Below are 19,492 nucleotides of genomic sequence, written 5' to 3' on the forward strand. Positions count from 1 at the left end.
CTTATAATGGAACCGTAATTTCTAAAATCGATTTGCAACTAAAGAATGTGAATAGTCTGAGCAACTTTAGGCTCATCATTGCACATTTGTTAGCATGAGTCTATTATCATTAAGTCCATGTCACTAATAATTTTTTACCAGCGCAAGAATTTTGCTTTGATATTTGTTTCGACGATTACGATTTGTACGTCCAGCAACAAAAAAAGTCCGTCAATAAATGGGTTAAGGATGAGATGACTGTTGGTCAACAAGTTTTAAATTACAGGACAAAGCGATAGTATTGACACAAAACAAAAACGAAAATAGCAAGCATGCCAAAATGGGCCAACATGAGTAGATGCTTCCCTTTCCCCCCTTTTCAAATGACAACTCACCTCTGCTGCGGCCAGTAGCAAGCTTAGCTCTGTCATCCTTGCAGCGGCCGAACCGGGAGCACCCTTTCCACCGTCATAGTTAGGAATATTCTTCAGCCGGCGTCCTCGTCGGGGAACCTGCTCGGGATGTTTCTGCCTGTAGTCGGCGATAATACTCTTGACATCCTTGATAACACCTTGCCGGCCAACTTGCAGTTGGTTCGCTGACTGATGATGGTGATTGGACCCCGATGGACTGTGGTGCCCGTTTAGCAGGGCAGCTGCCTGGGCCGACAGACCGGCCAGGATGTTGTTGGCTGCGATAGCCGCCGCGTTTGCAGCGTGGGTTGACGTCGGTGCACTGTTTGAGATCGATGTGGAACCGCTAGCGCTGGTTATGGAAGCGGCGGTCAGTCCGGCCGACATGGCTAGATTGTTCAAAATCTGCTGATGGTTGGAGAGAACTGGTTTCGGCAAAATTTGCCGCTGAATTTGGACCGCATTCGGTTTTTCTCTCGCGACTTCGGCGGACTTCATGTTGGCCCTAGACTGCAAGATCGTATTCGTGGAAGTGATCAACGCGGAGGACGTTGATAATGGCACCATGGTTACGGAACTGTTGCTGTGGTTGAACTGGGCGAACAGACTGTTGTCTTTGCTGTTTGGAAGGGAAAAGTGTTGACGGCCACCAGGCATAGAGTGACTCGAGCCACTGGCATTTCTGGCGCCACTGTTCAACGTATTACTGTGCATTGGTGTAACGGAAGCGGGGCGGGCATCCACTTCCGGCGGCGGTGTCGGGGGCCGAGGACCTACCGATGCGGACCGCACATTTGTTAAATTGGATGAATCGAAATTGGAGAATTCCGATTCTTCACCTAGTTTGGTATCGGTGAGGTTCAGTACATGTTTTTTGCGCGTCAATCGGAGCAAAATTTCCTCTTTCACCTTCTTCAAATGGATCATATTGTTCCATTCGTTCTCTTTGGCACGTATCATTTCGTTTAGGGTCCGAATCTCGACCTGCAGTGCATCGGTGTGCTTTTGTACGTCGTCTATTGAGTTGTTGGTGGTTGTTTCAATGTACTCTTTCAGCAGTAGATCGTGCGCATGGAAATTACACTCCAGTTCACGTTTAAGCTTTTTCGACGGTAGTAGTGGCTCTTCTTCGCGCTCCTCATTCGGTTCAACAGACCGCCGACGTTTCCGCGAAACTGGTTGGGGTTCTTTCAGAGCTTCCAATTGGTCATCTTTATTCGGAATAGTCACGCTCGCAGTCAGAGAAGGATTTTCAGAATCTGACTGCTTTTCAATCTGTTCCGCTTCATCTTTCTTCGCAGATACTAACAATTCATTTTCCTGCTTGATAGCTTTACTGAGATCACTTTCTAGTTTAGGGACAGACGTTTTCGTAGGAGATTTGTTCATGCTAGCGACGCTGGAACTTTTTTCTGGCGAGCTGTCAATCATCTCCACCGCATCCGATTCGTCCGTCTGGCTCTGCCTACCATAATCTTCTCGGTCACTTTTGTTTGCATCATACGACGAGGACAAATCCACTGCACCCTCCTCATCGTCGTCCTCGTCATCGTCACCGTCGTCATAATGATCCTCATCGTCCGGTTGGCTTCCATCGGCATCCATTTGAAACGCAAGTTCATCATTGAAATCACCACCCTTCGTTCCGTTCTGATATTTGGCTTCATCTATTATATCGTCGATATCGTCCATGACAGATTCGATCACATCCGGCTCATCCTTGGTTGTTTTTCGGCCTCGCCGCTCGGTTCGCTCGTCATCACTTTGCTTTACCTTATCATCGGTGGTCTCCCGTCGAACTTCCTTGGTAGCGTCCTTGACCGTCATGTTCTCTTTGTTCTCCTCTTGCACTTCAGCCCCGACGACACCCACAGCGTCTACGATCGAATCATTCGGGTTTTCCTGTGTATCAGATGAAACCGGCTGATCCTTTGTTCTAGTCTCTTTAGCGTCGGAATCCCTAACAATGGTGGCGGAGGCTTCTTCCGCTGACGAGGGTTTCACTGCCGCACCGATAGTAGATTTCAGGCTGACTATTTTGGCATCCGAGCAGACGAGCACATCGCTGCCCTCTTCCATAACGTGCATACTGCGTCTGTTTAGTCTGCAAGAAAAAGAAAAACGAGAGGAAAATGAAATCAAATATCAATCAAATTTTCATTAATTTCTGCAAAGACCTTGCACACGGTGGAGGAAGTTACGAATATGATTCGCCGATCATCTTCACGGTGAAGACAAACAACGCCGGTAGCGGAATGGCCAGTAGTTCACAAGCCGCATTGTTTCGATAATTATTTAATAAGCCATTTCGAGAGATGGACCTTCTCGCTTGTGTAGCGACATTGAACTTTGCAATGAATTCGAGCGAATGTAGGTATCAAAATTAGCTCCTAATTATCCAACAACAAATACCGCCAACCAAACAGAAAACTTGGGAGTATTCCAGCCAGCAAGGGTAAAAATCGTACACCAAGGCCATCTTCTTGGCAGTCGTTTGTTATAATAGCTTATTGGTGGGGCAGAAATCGGCGATCGAAGCCTGCAATTATTAGAACAACCATGTAGAACTCGGATGCTGCGATTTACCGCCCCTGCATATCTATCTGAGTATGCACCAGCAAAGAACGTTCTTACCTTCGCGCGAATCTCGGTATGGCATACATTCTATGATCTTTTGAAAAACTGTGTCAGAAGGCAAACCTGATTGGAACGTGCAAGGTTGCAGCCACAGCGGCGGCTAAGGTGAGTAGGATTAGGCATGGCCATTAGAGACTGTACAACATGTGTACTATCCGTTGCAATTGCTGTTCCACCGCCGAAAGGTCACTCCATTGGGTATTATTGGCTCCGAATGCGGGGTATTGTACCGATTGCAAACGGAAGCAACTGTAGGAAGAAGCGCTCTGCGGGCTGCGTGGGGCAGCAACTTGATTGTGCACAGTTGGACCTTCAAGGATCATCGTAACATATCTGTCGACACTGTCCAGTGCTACCCGTTCCACCCCTTTGTTGGACGAGAGAAGATAATTCTACATTGACACCGCATTGCGGCGGCAGCGGCACCAGCTTAAGGCAATAGATAGTTAAAACGCACTTGATATGTGTCTGGTGCGAAACGGCGTCGACGCGCAGTCCACACAGCGACTGGTGCGGTTTTGAAATAGGAATTTACAAGCGGAGCGATTTCCTCTCTGGTAGCATCCAGCCATAGGAACAGCATTAACTGCTGCGGCCGAGATCGAGCCGTCAAGGTGAGTCCTTGTAACTATTCTAGCTCTGGGGTGAACAAAAATCTAACGTACACTTTGCCGGGGATGCGAGTAGAATAGCTGTGTGCCGACCGACACAGAAGATCTCAGATCAAAGGCGGTTTGCAATCGATGCTGGAAGAAGTGACAACTCACACGCGGGTCAGTCAGCGAGAATGACATTGAGTGCAGTTTTATAGTTATTTAACATGCTAATGAGAGCTGGCATGAAGAGTTAGAGGAAGACTGGAAGATTTCAGTTGAGCTGATAAAAGAATTTCCCTTCGAAGACTAGCAAGCTTAAACTTATTTACCGCCCTAAACAAACTGTTTGTAATGTATTTTGAAATAAATTTTAATGTTACAGTGTTGATGGATACGGTGTATTTTTTAACATTAAAGAACTACAATAAATTCACCGGAATGAGCGTTGAACCCGAAGAGGTCTTAAAAAAGATTTTTAAACTATTTTCTCAAAGGTTACAAACAATCATCGTGATCATCATTCAATTAGTGTGCATTGAAATGTGTATCGTGAAATTAATTCCTACCATAACAGCAATTAAATTTCAGATTTTAAATAAATGACATTGATTTTCACAATTCAAATAAATAATGCATATTGCAACAAAAATTGCAACGATGTTGTACCAACTTCTAAAAACTGAAACGAAAACGATGAAACGATTCTTAATGTATAGAGTATTTTAATCGATTTCTGTTGTATATTCATGCACAGTTTCCACTTCAATATTCGTTGTAGTTCTTCATCTTTCTGGATCCAGTTTTTAAGTTTACGACAATTTCTCGAGAAAGTGTCTTCTTTTCTCCCGATTAAATTCGGTTTTCACTTCTCTTTTTTTTTTAATTCTCGCTTATTTTCCGTCGGTCTAGTTCCGCCACTGTTGTGGCCAATCACCGACGCCCAGGGAGGCGACTCCACACCCAGGACCTTAACTCACGACCCGTTTATTAACGGACCGGCGCCAACGGCTTTACTTCCTCATGCGATATGGAAGGCGTGATCCTAGAGATTTTTCACCTCAGAAAATCTCCCGGTGTCGGCTAGGATTGAATCTAGACCAGTTGGGTTGGTTGTGAGTGGATCACTTCTCCTTTTTTGTTTATGCCTAAAATGAGTTATTATACTCGCGTTTGTAAAGATAGAATATCTCTACAAGTACTGCATATAAGACTTGTTAGAATTCTGCCTCCTTGACAAAATATACCCTAATGAGTATTCAAAGAGCAAAAGAGCGAAACCAAGCATGCTTCTAAATAGTATAGTTCAGCGCTTCTCAACCTGGGGTACGCGTACCCCTGGGGGTACTCGAAAGCCTTCAGGGGGTACGCGAAAGAAAGATCAGTAATGGCGGACAAAGCAATTTTTCTTTATAATATTTATTTTGTTGTTCAATCTTGCTCTTAAAACATGACTGTAGCAATCAAATAAACCATAGTTCAATTTGCAACCTTAACTAGACTACCACAACATGATTTACCACTACTCTCTCCCACTCTGCGAGAACATTTCAAACCAGGGGGTACAATCGATATGAAAAATATCGCCAAGGGGTACGCGGAGAAAAAAAGGTTGAGAAGCGCTGGTATAGTTCATAAGATATTTGAAGAAATCTAATTTTAAGGACTAGTCTAAAGCGACATCCATAAATTACGTAACGCAAAAAACCAAATTTTTCGACCCCCACCCCCCATATGTAACGAAATGTAACGCCAACACCTACCCCCCATAAAAATTACGTAACGCTGTAAAAGTTTTGGCTTAATAAAAATGTTCGTTTTGGAGAGTTTTTCCATTGATTTTTCGTTACGTTACGCTGATCTAACCTCCCCCTTCCCCTATGTAACAAATCGTAACGCTCAAGAATACCTCCTCTCCCCCCTAGGAGCGTTACGTAATTTGTGGATGCCGCCTGATATAAAACGCTACATCTCCAAAACAAGAAGAGGTAGAAGAAAAAAAAAATCTTTAGCAAAGTTTTTCGCGATACTATTATCTACAACTTTCCTAAAACATCATTTCTTCTAAGTGCAGGACTGAAAAGTTAGATTTTACAGCGCCACTAGTGGCGGAGTTCCGAGCTAAAACTTGTTGTCTTCGACAAAGTTGTGCGTTTCAATGATATACAAATATATTCTGAACTTTGTTGTCTTCTGCATGCTACAGGTTTTAGATATTTAAAAAAATCGAATTATAAGGACTAGTCTGATACGATTTATCTCCGAAATAAGCCAAGAAAGTAAAAAGACTTCAGCAACGTTTTTGTGACAACATCATTACAACTTTGCCGAAGACACCATTTCTCTGAAGTGTAAGACTGAAAATTCAGATTTGCCATTAACGGCGAAGTTCGGAACTAAAACTTGTTGTCATTCTCCGAGGCTTTATACTAAATATCTTTTGAAGATAGTATACCAATAAAACTAGTATTTGGAGAATAAATGAAAAAAGTTCACGAGTTTGAACTCTTGTGCTACTGTGCATTAGTTTTCGTTTAGTTGGTTTTCGAGAGGGATCCTTCACAACAGATCAAATCTTTAACCTGCGACAAATCTTAGATAAATTCCGGGGATACATCCTGCATACTCACCATTTGTTTGTGGACTTCGAAGCGGCGTACGCCTCAGTCAAGCGAAATGAGGTATGGTAGATACGAAACCGACGAAACCCTAAAGGTTATTTGGATGACGCCGACGGGATCAATATCGTGAGTACGAATAGCAGCCGAGACATCAGTCGCACTGCCGTGAAGTGACATTGTGACGTAGATCCATTTGATCAGTTTTTCAGTACGGCCCAAAAATAAATGGATTGCTTGTCACTTTTGCAACAAAATGGTGCTTACGTCACTTTGTTGTTTTGATTTTTTGCGACGTACGAATTAGTAACAACGAAAAGGAAAATACCAAAAGATAGATCTTCGAAAAATGAACAAATTGGCAGAAAAAATCCATATTCGAAAAATGGCACTTAGTAAGAAACGCGCTTTCAAAGCTTTTGTTCAACATTACAACAACAAATCTCACATGCTCCTTGCCTTTGCGGATGACATCGTAATCGGGGTAAACCGTAGAGCTGTGTTCTGCCCTTTTAGGAGAGAAGCGGCGAGATTGAGGCTCATCATCAACTCTACCAAAACAAAGTACATAGTAGCTGGCAGAAAACATAGGAGTGTGTGTGCTGAGGTGGAGATAGAAAGGGAAAACTTCGAAATAGTTAAGGAATTCATCCATACCTTGGTACCCTTATGACATGTGACGAAGCCGTGTGCTGCAAATTGGACTCTCTACGGATTACGTAGCCAGCCGAAGGTGATAAAACGCGACAGGTTGCAGTGGGTTGGACATGTAGCAAGAATGCTTGACATAAGAGCTACCAACACTATACTCAGCAGAAAACCAGGAAGAGGCGTTAGACTCCGGAGTAGACCCCACTCCCGGTGGTTGTGAGCTGTGGAGCAGCACGCATAGGCTGCTGACTTGCGAGGAGACTGGGAACGGCTACCCAAGACCAACAAACCTGGGCATTTACTATTCGTTGGCATTGAACCACTAGAAGGACTGTTGCCATGATTGTGAAGTAAGTAATCATATTTTTTATTTACTACTTAATGCATGTTTTCGATTATCATGAGAAGATCTGGTCATTCAAGCATTTTCAGATGTTCTGCAATACTCTGTAGTAGTAAAGGTACACATTTTTTCAATAAATAGTAATAACTTATAAGTAGCTTCATAGATTTAGTCCGTATACAATGTTTCTTAGTTTCCTGAAATTTCGTACACACGTTGAGGGCCGTGTGAAATTTGATCATTATCGACAATTTCAATGACAAGAGCGAGCTTTTCGACCAACTAGCTGTCTTACGAATACATAAAATACCGTTTAACACAAATAAATCTTCGAATGAACATCAGTCGAAAAAATTATCCAAAATTGCCGCCATTCAGACGCCACTTCGGGTCCTGAAGAAATTCCCCTGCAAAACAGATGCAAACTGCTTAGAATAGGTTCGGGGTGATTGGAATAGTGTCCCTCGAGTGGAAACTTCAATTGGTTATTGTTACAGTTCGCAAAAATACTTTTATAATCTGAAAATGAATGCTGATAGAGAAAAAGATTACGAACGAATTTATATATTCATGTTTGTATTTTAGCTTACACATTGCGAGTACTTCGTCTCAATACAGCTTTTTACGCGCCATAATGGCGGACGCTATAATGCAAAATTCGTAATAAATTACCCACCCTTTTAACAAGCCTGCTTACGTCAGTTTGAAGTCTTCATACAATTTATCAAAAAAAAATATATCTGGCAACAAATGTTTCGCCAATTTTTCAGAAATCGCAAATGTGACGTAAGCAGAGAGGTTCGCATATTACGAACACGCATTATAGCGACCGCCATTAGGGTGCGTAAAAAACTGGATACACGGGCAGCTCCTAAAGCTGCTTAAAATATGTTCCTCACCCTGTCTCCTTACATATTTTTCAATAAAAATCAACTAAAAATATACTTAAATTTCATAAATTGTAGTTATTTTAATAAGAATTTGGAGAAGTATTCCTTTCAGTCGGAAACATGGCACAGCCTTATAATAATCATAATACAAACTGTATTCTGCCGTTCTGGTGGGTTTATGACCCAGGAGACCCTTTGTTCGATTTTTCTCAGATACCTCGCGATTTTTAACACAAAAATCAAGTTTTCACGGAGGTATCCCAATCTGCACGAGAGCCACAAATGAAATATTGCTTCTTTCTTATAATTGTCACCTGAATGTTTTAAAAACAATATGGAAACAGTTTTTGTAATCGAGTAACTATTACTTTTTATAGAAAAAATGGTGCGAATTTTCTCACAGAAGACACTAAAGCAATGACTAAAGTTCGTTGGCTCACTAAAATGGAGACGATGATTGCCAAACACGGGAAAAGTATATATTATGAAATTAAACGATAATATAATTTATACGTTTTCCTCGAATATGTTCATATATTGTAACTACATTATAACAAGACTTATATATGAACAGACATTTACGCAAAAAAAATACAATAAATTATTTTTTTTGTGTTTTAAAATATTCAAAATTTAGAGAATGCTATCTAAATACTATACTATATACTTTTTGGTATTTAAACGGTTTGTTTGATCGGCTTCGGCAAACTTGTAGATAATAATTTCGTCCACTCTTAAAAATATACACTGTTTTTTTGAACAATTTTTTTTTTCTCCAAGTTTAGTTAACTATTTAATGTGTAATTTTTATAGGAGAGATTCACAAAAAGTGATTTTCTTCAGATATTTTATTTCTAATTATATTTTTGTTTTCCTAAAAAAATGCTTTTTGTCTCTTGGTGTATATTTTATCTGGAAGGACAAAATTAATGTCTATGACTTTGCTGAAGACGTTATACGAATCAAAGCAAACGTTCTGACTTTATTTTTTCATTTTTTTCTGGAAAATTTTAACACAAGTTCAATTACAAAAATGGATAATTTGAGTTAAGAATCGCACCAAAAGAAAAGGTAAAAGCAGAAATGGATTCTAAATTTTGCTGTGAATGATCCCGATGGAAAATTTATATGTTGCTGGTAGCAAAAGCAAAGCCTTGGTGCTACATTCCGATTCGGAACTCGACCTTCTGTTTATTTATACACAGACTTCGTAGCCGACCGTTCAGTGTACAGGACAATTGTGGGGCTAGCACTACGATCCTACTGACACTAAGAGTCTCTCCCGAAACAAGACTCGAACCTACGGCGAAGGGCCAACATTGTACCTCGAGACCATCTGGGAGATGTTGCTGGTAACTTTTGTTAAAAAAGCTCATATGTTGGTCACATATTGATGTTTGCAAAACTGAATAACCTCTCTTCAAATCAGCAAAAAAATCTAAATACCCACTTGCAAACGCTATTATAGTCCAGAAGAACATAATTACAAATTATTCTTTGAATGATTGAAAACACTTCCAATCACGATAAAAACAAAGCAATAGACTTTAAAATCTATTTTAAAATGACTTCTAGCAAAACATAATTTGAAGCCAAACAAAAAGCATTGAATGGCCGAAACGCACCAAATTGAACTCAAAACACATAAAAACCCTCTAAGAAGCAAACTGACTAAAAAAATTTTAACCCGAAAGTAAAAAAAAACATTTTTCCAATTTTAAGTTCGACAAGCTTTCAGGGAAACAGGAAAATTCAAACAGTTAGGCGTTTAAAAAAGACCGAAAGCTGCTATCAAAAAATATCCCTAAAATCCAGAACAAGTCGAAAAAAAAATCTGGAATATAACTTTAAGCGACAAAAACATGTTAAGGATGCCATTTTCACAATCTTCATACATTTAAAACGCATTTCAACCTTCAACATATGCAACCAGAATAACTCCGAATTTAACCAGAACCACTTTGAAGCATTCTCGAAAAATATAAGTGCATAATTTCAAGTTGAACTGAAAGTAACCAAAAGCGTTCAAAAAAACACAACAAACAAGTCACAAAACAAAAAACCGGAAGCTTAGAAAACCAAATAACAAAATGGCTCCTCACACAGTTCAAATAGCATGAAAATAAAATAAACTTGAAAAAGCAACTATAAACCAGAAAATGTTAAACTTAAGAAAAAACTATATGAAATTTAACTTGCAATGCATGAAACACTCATAAATATAGCTCAAAACACCTGAGAATACTTCGAAAGGCTTAAGAGAATAAAAAAGAAAATTCAGTTCAAAATGGTTGCGAAACGTCTCCAAGAAATAAAAGAAGCTAAAATGGTAAAGTTTTTGTTATAGGCCAATTTATTTGGGCAGATAAACCTTTTTTGTAGAAAAAAAAATATAACCCTCTCCCCCCTTCCGTGGACAAGCGTGGAACTTTGCGTATCACCTACCCCCCACCACTCTAAGTTGTCCACGTGGAATGTGGACGGCCCCATAGATAACCAAATTGTCTATCTGAAAAACTTTTTTGTATAAAATCTGAGATGACCGATTTTTTCAAAATCACTTTTTGTTTTTTAAATATATTTTTTTATGATCTCGAATTCAATTGATTTTTCATTCTTAGAAACCCGGTTTTGCGGAGATATGTACCGAAACTGAGGAATCTTATGAATATGTGAACAGGTTCTTGAAATTCTTGTTTCAAAGTTCATAAAATAACTTCTATAGACCATGTTCGTGGTTTTGGGTACTTTGAGATGGTAACTATGACTCGAAAGTGTTTCTTCTGGAACAGCTCGCACTGGAGCTTTAATAATAACTTTTTGGAAATTGCGTGGCGGGAAAAGATTCAATATGATAGTTGGGATCGATTCACGGCCTCCGGAAATACTCATATTAGGTGAAATTTGGTCATTTTGGCTGATTTCCAAAAACTAGAAGTTGCCATTTTGAAATTCAAAATAACGTATGGGATCGTTTCCAAATCTCTAAACACCATCCTGGTTCCGAAAATACCCATATCGGATGGTATTTGATCTCGTTTTCAGCTCTGATTGGTCGAAATCTAAAGTTCAATTGAGTTGTTTCGATTGCCACACTTTCGAAGCCCCAGCGGAATCTGTTCCGAAAGGATCATTTTGTAGGCATATCAACAGAACACCAAAAGTAGAAACTATGGATTAAGAAGAACTATGACATTTTAAAAGGTACCCGGATACCCCGTCGAGCACAGTTGAAAACCAGTAACTCTGGAATCAGCTGTGATTAAAACTTGACCTCGTAAAAAACTCTGGATGGGAAGATTCTAGATGAAAACAACTTTTTACGACGAAATAAGATTGATTAAATTTCAACATCGATTGTCGTCGGGCAAATTAGGGTGAAATTTGGCATTTCCTTGAATTATAATTTCCTATTTCGAAATCGAATCTGCAGTACCCACAAGTACACAACTAACAAAAATCTATCTTTCAAATTTCTAAAGAGACTGAAAAAAATAGTAATGGTGATTGTGACTTTTGCATTTTTCGGTTTAAACTGAATCGCATTTCTACCAAATATTTGGATATTTCGCAAGCAAACTCATATACTACCTTGATGGTACGATGAACGACTAATAAGCCATAAATTTCAAAGGTATTGAAGGTTTAATCACCAAATAAGTTGGCAATAACATATGGATTTATATAGAAAATTGGCGATTCTTGAAAATACCCAACTAATGGAGCAGAGCGTAATAGTACATTTTCGTCATTATGCAATTCTTTTTTCGATTAAAAACAGTTAAGAAACCTTGAGATGCTTTGAGTTGTCACAGCCGCTTGTAAAATTAACAACTAAAAATGTTATTGATAATAAGCGCGAGCGACAATTAGTCATACTGTTGTTTTCTCATTCACCAAAACCCTACTGTCGGCCTAGATATGTTGTTTACAACGGTAATTTTCCTTTCACGCCGTGATAACATAGATTGCTACAGTGCTCTACAATCTTATCAACAAATCCGGCGGGCTTCCTGCGAGTTAATAGTGCATACTACAAACCATTTGTGTGGAGATTTAGTTATGTACGCTGAACAGTCGATTTGCTTGTTGAAATATTTTTCACAATTTTTAGTTCCGTTGTACATTAGAGGAATACACAGCAATTGAAGATAGGTGACCTCTATTCAGATTTGTTCAACTTCCCGAGTGCCACAGCATGCGGCTGCGTTAGTAGTAATCTTTTCCCGTCGCTAAGATCCAGGGCTACGAACGCGCGGCACAGTTCGAACACTGCTACATACTAGCATGCAAATCTCATATTCAGATTACCGCTCGTCTGTAGTCGCGCGTATCCTTGGATCTCCATGGTCATTCCGCACCCGATACGAAGAAGCAACAAAAAAAAAACGCCGCAAATCTAGGTCATCGCTTGCTTGGCGCATCTCTTGTTACTAGTCAACCCGGACGGAACGCGCGGCAACCGCCGCGGTGGCGTACTATTTATTTACAGTCGCTGAACCATCCACACTAAGCGTGTCATTGACGATCAATGAAGGCCAAGAAGTTTCTATACTCGCTGCGTTTCACCCTAGAGCTAAGTGTCTACCGATACACATACGTCTTCGAGCAGCCTATACACACGTTGCCGTGCCGGTAAAGCACCACACCGCCGGCCTCGCCGTCAGTCGGCGGTGTGGTGTGCCTTTTGCATCTTTGCCTTCAGCATGCGCGGCTTGGCTTGTCAGTTTGGCGTTTAGTTAAGCTGCTGTGTTTAGTGCGGTGTGTATATTTGTCCGATGTAACTCCAAAGTGTGTGCTCAGTAAGAGGCAGTTTGTCATTGAGGACAGATCTCCCGCCACACTGGCTGTGAGAGATGTAAGGCGATCGGGCCCCGATGAATAATTCCAGTTTATCAATCCTGATTAGGGCTTCGATGATGTTCACACTTCATCGTGTTATTTGGCAGCATAGGATTGGACGTGGGATGATTTTTTTATTTATTTATTTAATATTAATATTTAATAACGTAAAAATTTTAGACGACTGTTAGGTAAGAATGTTTGGGAGAAAATGATTTTTTTTTCTAAATTCAATTTTTTCAGTGTAAAAATTTATGAAAGAATATTTTTTTAAATCAAGATTTTTCAATAAACGTTCAGATTTGTTATACGATTTCAAGTATGCAATGTTGCTCAAGTTACCTCAACGTACGTACGTTGTAAATTGTAATAATTTCTTTTGTCAGCATGGATTTTAACTTTAGTCCCCCATTCACTCACGAAAATGTATATTCTAGTAACAATTGTCAAACGAAACATACTTGCCAACTAAAGTTATCCTTGATCTCTTTCCGGTAGCAACATGGAAAAGGTGGAAACGTAGATAGAGAGTTACATTCATGAAGGGTGCCAACGCTAAACGAGGTGACGCCGAAGGGAAGGCATGCACTGCCAAAGTCACCCGGCTTTCGATTCAAAAAGCTTCCAATGCAAACGGCAGCAACGGGCGATGGCTTGCGTTGAATATAGGTTAGTTCAACTTTAGGTTCGTAGCCTTGACATGCGGGGCTTGGTGTTACTGACTGGAACTTGATTGCCTTTTGCTGTCTTCAGGGCAGTTCGCTCACTCGCATGGTTTGTTAGCTGGCAATTAATGGCCGCAACACTTGGGGTACAGTCGGTTTAGTGGTATACAATAAAAAAAAAAACACCCGCTCGTTTAAATATGCTTATGGTCATATGATGGAGAGGATTGGTGTTTGATGTCGGTGCTAGGCGGTTTGGTGGCTGCTCCACCGACGTAGGTGGATATTCGTAGGAGGTGCGCTATGTTTTGAATAAAATTTTATTTTTCACCCTATTTTATATATGCCAAACCGTTTTAAGCTAGTAGTATCTCTGCAAATAATTGCTGAAATTCCAATAAATAGATACCGTGTTCCTTGACAGCTCTAGCACGAAACGAATGCACTTGTTACTTCACACTTATGCAAATGAATCCGCGCTATTCTTGACTATTCTTCGCACCAGCCGGAACGATTGCAACTTACACGCCACCAGCCAAAGCCAAAGTGATACCTGGCAACTGATACACCTTTTTGTGGGTAGGAATCACACCTCACCTGACCCCCCGAACGATCCATCCGAACGAACGTTGCCACGAGTGCCTGGGTGGTTATGTAAATCTTCCTGCGAGTTGTTTTTCCAGAATAATACGACGTCTCTGTGGTGTTCTTTTCCCACAATCCCAGCTGCACGCGCCGCAAGATTCGATGCACATCTCGATGCACCGGCGTACATCAGAGGGGTTGTATGTACCCCTACAGTTTCTCAAGAGATCCTACAAACACACACGCAAACATGGTTATCAAACGACTTGTATCTAATGATCATCATTACACAGCACAGAGGGCATTACAGCTGGTTGTGGTCGTATTCCGCAACAAATGGCTGCTTCCGTGCTGTTAATCTTTGGTGGATCATCGAGATCGAATGGATCCGACCCAGCAACAGAATGCGTCCCGAAGGGGTGAACGGGCAGCGGAGACACAATGGAGGGGCGCTTCCAATGCGGTTTAGAAATAAATTACCGCTCAGATCAAGGTTATTCGAAGCCCTCGAGTCGAGACACGGTTTGTTGGGTGGCAGTTTTGCTGTTGACTCAGCGCGACTGGGGCAGTTTGCAGCAACGTGCCATTTCCGTTGACCTTCAAGGGATTGGGGATTCGATACCGGGGGGAGAGGGGAGAGGAAGCTAACAAGATCCAGACCTCCGGTATGATGGTGATCTTTTGCGAGTTGGGTTTAGGGTTTCACATGATAGTTAGTGTGTATTCAATTTTTTTGTTCCAACCAAACGTGGTAAAATTATGGCTAAGTTTTAACACGTTTACTGTCATTCTGATTTCTCTGCAATTAGTTAGGAAACTTTTGCAACAATTATTTAACTTTGAATGAGTTTAACAATTCAAAAAGGTAAATAAGTAACAATGCTTTTATCATGGCAATGGCAGCATACGTTTTAAAGAACACTTCAATTTTGAGATGATATGAGATGAGTTAATCACATTCACAAAAATAATGATCGATGAATCATAAATCACAAAAAGATTGCAAGTAAAAACGCAAAAGATGAATAAACTAACCAACATATTTTTCCAGAAAAGTTTCCAATGTCTTTGTTTATTCTCTCCCGATTTCTCAATTTTGCGAACTAAGTGACAAAATTTTCAGAGACTTTACTCAGTGAGAATCAATACTAGGGAATGTCAAATCATATGCGATATTTGACTTCTGAAACTTTCATTGTTGATGACAAACAACATAATCAGAAGTGGGCCTAAATTCTTCACGTTACACTGGATTCTTTCTTTTACGCGATTGATGCGTACTTGCAAAAAAAAAAAGAATCCCGTGAAAAAAGTCGCGTAATTTTTAACAATTCGTGTAAAAAAATCACGTCGTTTTGATAAAATTATCCGCCACGTGTAAAAAAAATCGTGTAAAATGAAATTACGTGTCTTTTAAGTGAAAAAAGAACTCAGTGTACACTTCCAATTTACTACACTTTTCTATTACTCTCAGTTATCCCTTTTTAAGATACACAAATACGTATTTCGGTTCCTACATAGAACTTTCTTCATACTTAGCAGAATGTGATGGATGGTCCAAAATTGCTACCACTTGGAACTACAAGGCAAAACCAAAAGAATCATTTTATTTAACACTCAACATTCTTTTGCAGCTTTTACATACGAAAACACGGTTTGTGTGAAAATATTTAACTCCCTCCTGCTCTCACGCAGGAGGTTGCGACAACTTGTATGTAACAAGATATATGCATGCACACGCGCATCTCTTAAATCTACAAAAATTATACTAATACTATAAACTTGCCTAGAAGAACATGGCAAGGGCATCAAAGTTCTACAGATATTATGAGCAATGGTGTGAAGGAAAACTTTTGACATAGAACTACGTCTTATGCTAACATACTGGGATAGAGGTGCAAATTGGAATGTCGAAAACCTCGAGTGCATCACGAAAACATGTTCAATTTTAAATGCTTACAACTTAGGCAGTTTCCAACCGATTTCCTTAATTTTCGCAGCAATCGATCGAAAAATCAGCCATGCGTCTAACAAAGTAAATTGTGATTTTATGATACGATTTATTTTACAATTGAAAAATTTAGGGCCTCATTTTGAGCGCAGTTTACGACCATTCAGAGCTGAAAACAAGGCCCTATACCATCCAACAATAGGATTTTTTTGGACAGAGATAAAAGCTATAGGCCGGAAATCGAAACAGATAACATTTTGGATTCTATGATGGCGACTCCACCCAATATGGACATTTGAGAAATTAGAATGATATTCACAGACCTAGAATCGACCCAAGATACCATTTTGAAATGATGATAACTTCCTGTACCTGGAAAACAGCATAACAAAATGAAATACCACCACCTAATATGGGTATTTCTGTAAACGAGATGAGCCCAGAGGCCAGGAATCGACTCTAGACGTTAATTTATAATCCTAGATGATAATTTTTTGATTTCTGAAAAACAGTATAAAATGACCAAATATCACTTAATATAGGTATTTCCGTAATCGAGTGATGCACTGATCTCAGATGCTATTTTGAAATCTTCCGGTTTCTGGAAAACACCATGAGTCAGTCAGTGATGGAAACGAAACGAATATGATGCAATCGTCGTTTACTCATCACTTGTTCACTTCACGAAGTGTACAGGCCGCGACTAAACTTGAATCCTCTCAAGCCATAATGAAATGATGATATGGTGCATAGGTTTCTGGGAGAAAACAAACACATGACTAGACTACATTAGCTCTGAGAAGCGATTCGATCGTTGCGTTTGTCTCTCCAAAAGAATAGCAACAGGAGAATATCATGTCGCCTGAACAGCAGCAGAGGTGTGGTGCAGTGAGAGGGAAAGTGTGAGAGAAGGGAGTACTTCGGCAGCGGTTGAGTTTAAGCGAGAGTAGGAGAGCATACACTGTCATTTTCTTTTTTTTTTTTTCGACAAAAAATCATATTCATGAGTCAAAAGAATAAGGATATAACAAGATCTGATCGCTCTGTGTAACAGAGACGATTAACTTCATATACCGAATTGTGCACATTGAGAACCACGTATTGTGGTGTACACTAATGAATAGAAATATATCGTAAAGAGGAAAGCAAAGAGAGTGTACCAGCACCGATACTTTGTTTTTCGACAATGTCAACGCATCTTAGACTTGTTTTATATGTATTCATTAATAGCTAGAGGTGATTTTTTTCCTTCGCTGACCATGACACGACCGAATACCACCTATACTGGATATTTCCGAAATCAAGAAACCGTGAATCAACTCGAACGTCATTTTGAATTCAAGAAGTGAAAGTCACCGGTTTCCGAGTAACAATCCAAAATGACCAAATACTGCCTAATATGGGGTTTTTCAAACGGCTGACCATATTGTACGTTGCATTGGGGCAGGTTGAGCAGGGACCTATGTCCAGGTGATCGAAAATTTCCGGAGCATCAGTTTCACCTTAAGCACTTTACCTATGAATAAACCTTGAGCCTCAAAACGTTTTTGTTCTAGGGTTAGCATTCCTAAGAGCCGACAGCGTTCAGCGTAGGCTGGTAGATGTGTAGAATCGCACCAGGGGAGGAATCTCAGGTCGTATTGTACCAATTTCCGCTGCACGAATTCATTTCTAGTAAACCAGGAGCTGTAGAATGGACATCAGAAAAAGGAGGAGAATTCCAAGATGGATCGCACTAAAGAGTAGTACAGCGATCTAAGGCAAAACGATTTGCGGAACCTGTTGGCGAATAAGATTTTTTTTTTGTCCGACAGAAGGAGATGGTGCTACATTTCTGAATGCTTACAGAAAGAAGGTTTCTAGAACATCATAGACTGCAAACATCCATTAGTCGCTGAAGCTCAACACAGTCCGTAGTATATCTCACAACTTTAAAAAAATTGACGTACCCGTCGTACAATTAACGGCACAAATCCGGAAGTAGCAGAGAAATACCGTTGATGTATAACAAAGCGGTCCAAGATTGCTACCTTGCGGTACTCCAGAGACAGGAAACTGTGCTGAAAACTGAGATCCTATATCCACACATACTGTTCGATTCATCAAATAGGATGCAAACCATCGCACGAGACAAGATAATACCCCACATTTTTCGAGTTAGGCTAAAACTATTCTGTGGTCTACTCGATCAAATGCCGCTTTCAGATCAGTATATACTGCACCTATTTGGGCACCGATACTCATGTTTCGCAGGCAATACGATGAAAACTCGACTAAGTTAGTAGTTATTGATCGTCTCGTATAAATACCTTGTTGATCAGATGAGATGTATTGTTTACAGCTGGCGAAAAGAGCGTCGTTAATGATTATTCCCATTACATCGAGCAGTGGTTCTCAACCTTTTTTTGTTCGCGTACCCCTTAGCGATATTTTTCATATCCTGGCTTGGAATGTTTTCGCAGAGTGGGAGAGAGTAGTGGTAGATCATGTTGTGGTAGTCTTGTTTAAGTTTCAAATCGAACTATGGTTTGTTTGATTGCCACAGTCATGTTTTAAGAGCAAGATTGAAAAACAAATGAAGTATTTTAGAGAAAAATTTCTTTGTCCGCCATTACTGATTTTTCGTTCGATGCTCCCCTTGAAGGCTTTCGAGTACACCCTGGGGGAACGCGTACCACAGGTTGAGAACCGCTCCCTTGGAGCATGCACTGAGATATGTGATGCCTCTGTAGTTTTGTATATCGTGTCTATCGCCTTTCTTGGCCGCGGGAAACATGATGGAAAACTTCCAACTGGAAGGAAACAGATTGCTGATAAATTGAACAGCAGGCATACTGGATGAATGAGAACAACGGTACATCGTTTAATAACACACGATGGAATTCAATGAAAATTGCGTTGAAAACTACGGGCTAATAGAGTTCATTTATCAAACAGTGTCCTGCCATGACAATAATCAAGGGTAATGTCTCTTAAGCTGGAAGTACAAAGTCAGCAGAACAAAGAGTTAATAGCATGAAAATTTAGTGCTCATTCGATGCTCATTTAATGCCATATCGCCGAATTTAATGCTCCATCATTTCTTTGAAAAATGTATTTGTTTGCTAGCTTAAGAAAATAGCTAGCAGACAATATACGAAAATAGCATTTTTAGTCACAAATTGGCTCTATAACGGTCAAAAACATTTAATGCTTATTTAATGCTCTTATAAAAACCTGATTTTCATGATAATTTTATTGATTTTGTATAAATTTTTCAAAAATATGACATTATATGAATAGCTTCAATTTTTTCGAACATTTTCCTCTGAAAACAATCAGAATC

The 19,492-nt window shown here is 39.9% G+C and overlaps 1 protein-coding gene across 4 annotated transcripts in view; it reads right to left on the minus strand.

Moving 5' to 3' along the window:
* Positions 1 to 19,492, minus strand: part of LOC129721976 (probable serine/threonine-protein kinase kinX) — a 118,699-nt gene that overhangs the window by 3,403 nt on the left and 95,804 nt on the right. For all 4 annotated transcript variants that reach the window (XM_055675124.1, XM_055675123.1, XM_055675122.1 and 1 more), the window contains exon 4: positions 375 to 2,496. In XM_055675124.1, the coding sequence (XP_055531099.1) occupies positions 375 to 2,496 (2,122 nt within the window). The remainder of the gene's footprint in view (positions 1 to 374; positions 2,497 to 19,492) is intronic.

Source organism: Wyeomyia smithii, chromosome 2 (genome assembly GCF_029784165.1).
Source record: "Wyeomyia smithii strain HCP4-BCI-WySm-NY-G18 chromosome 2, ASM2978416v1, whole genome shotgun sequence".
NCBI classification, from domain to species: Eukaryota; Metazoa; Arthropoda; class Insecta; order Diptera; family Culicidae; genus Wyeomyia; species Wyeomyia smithii.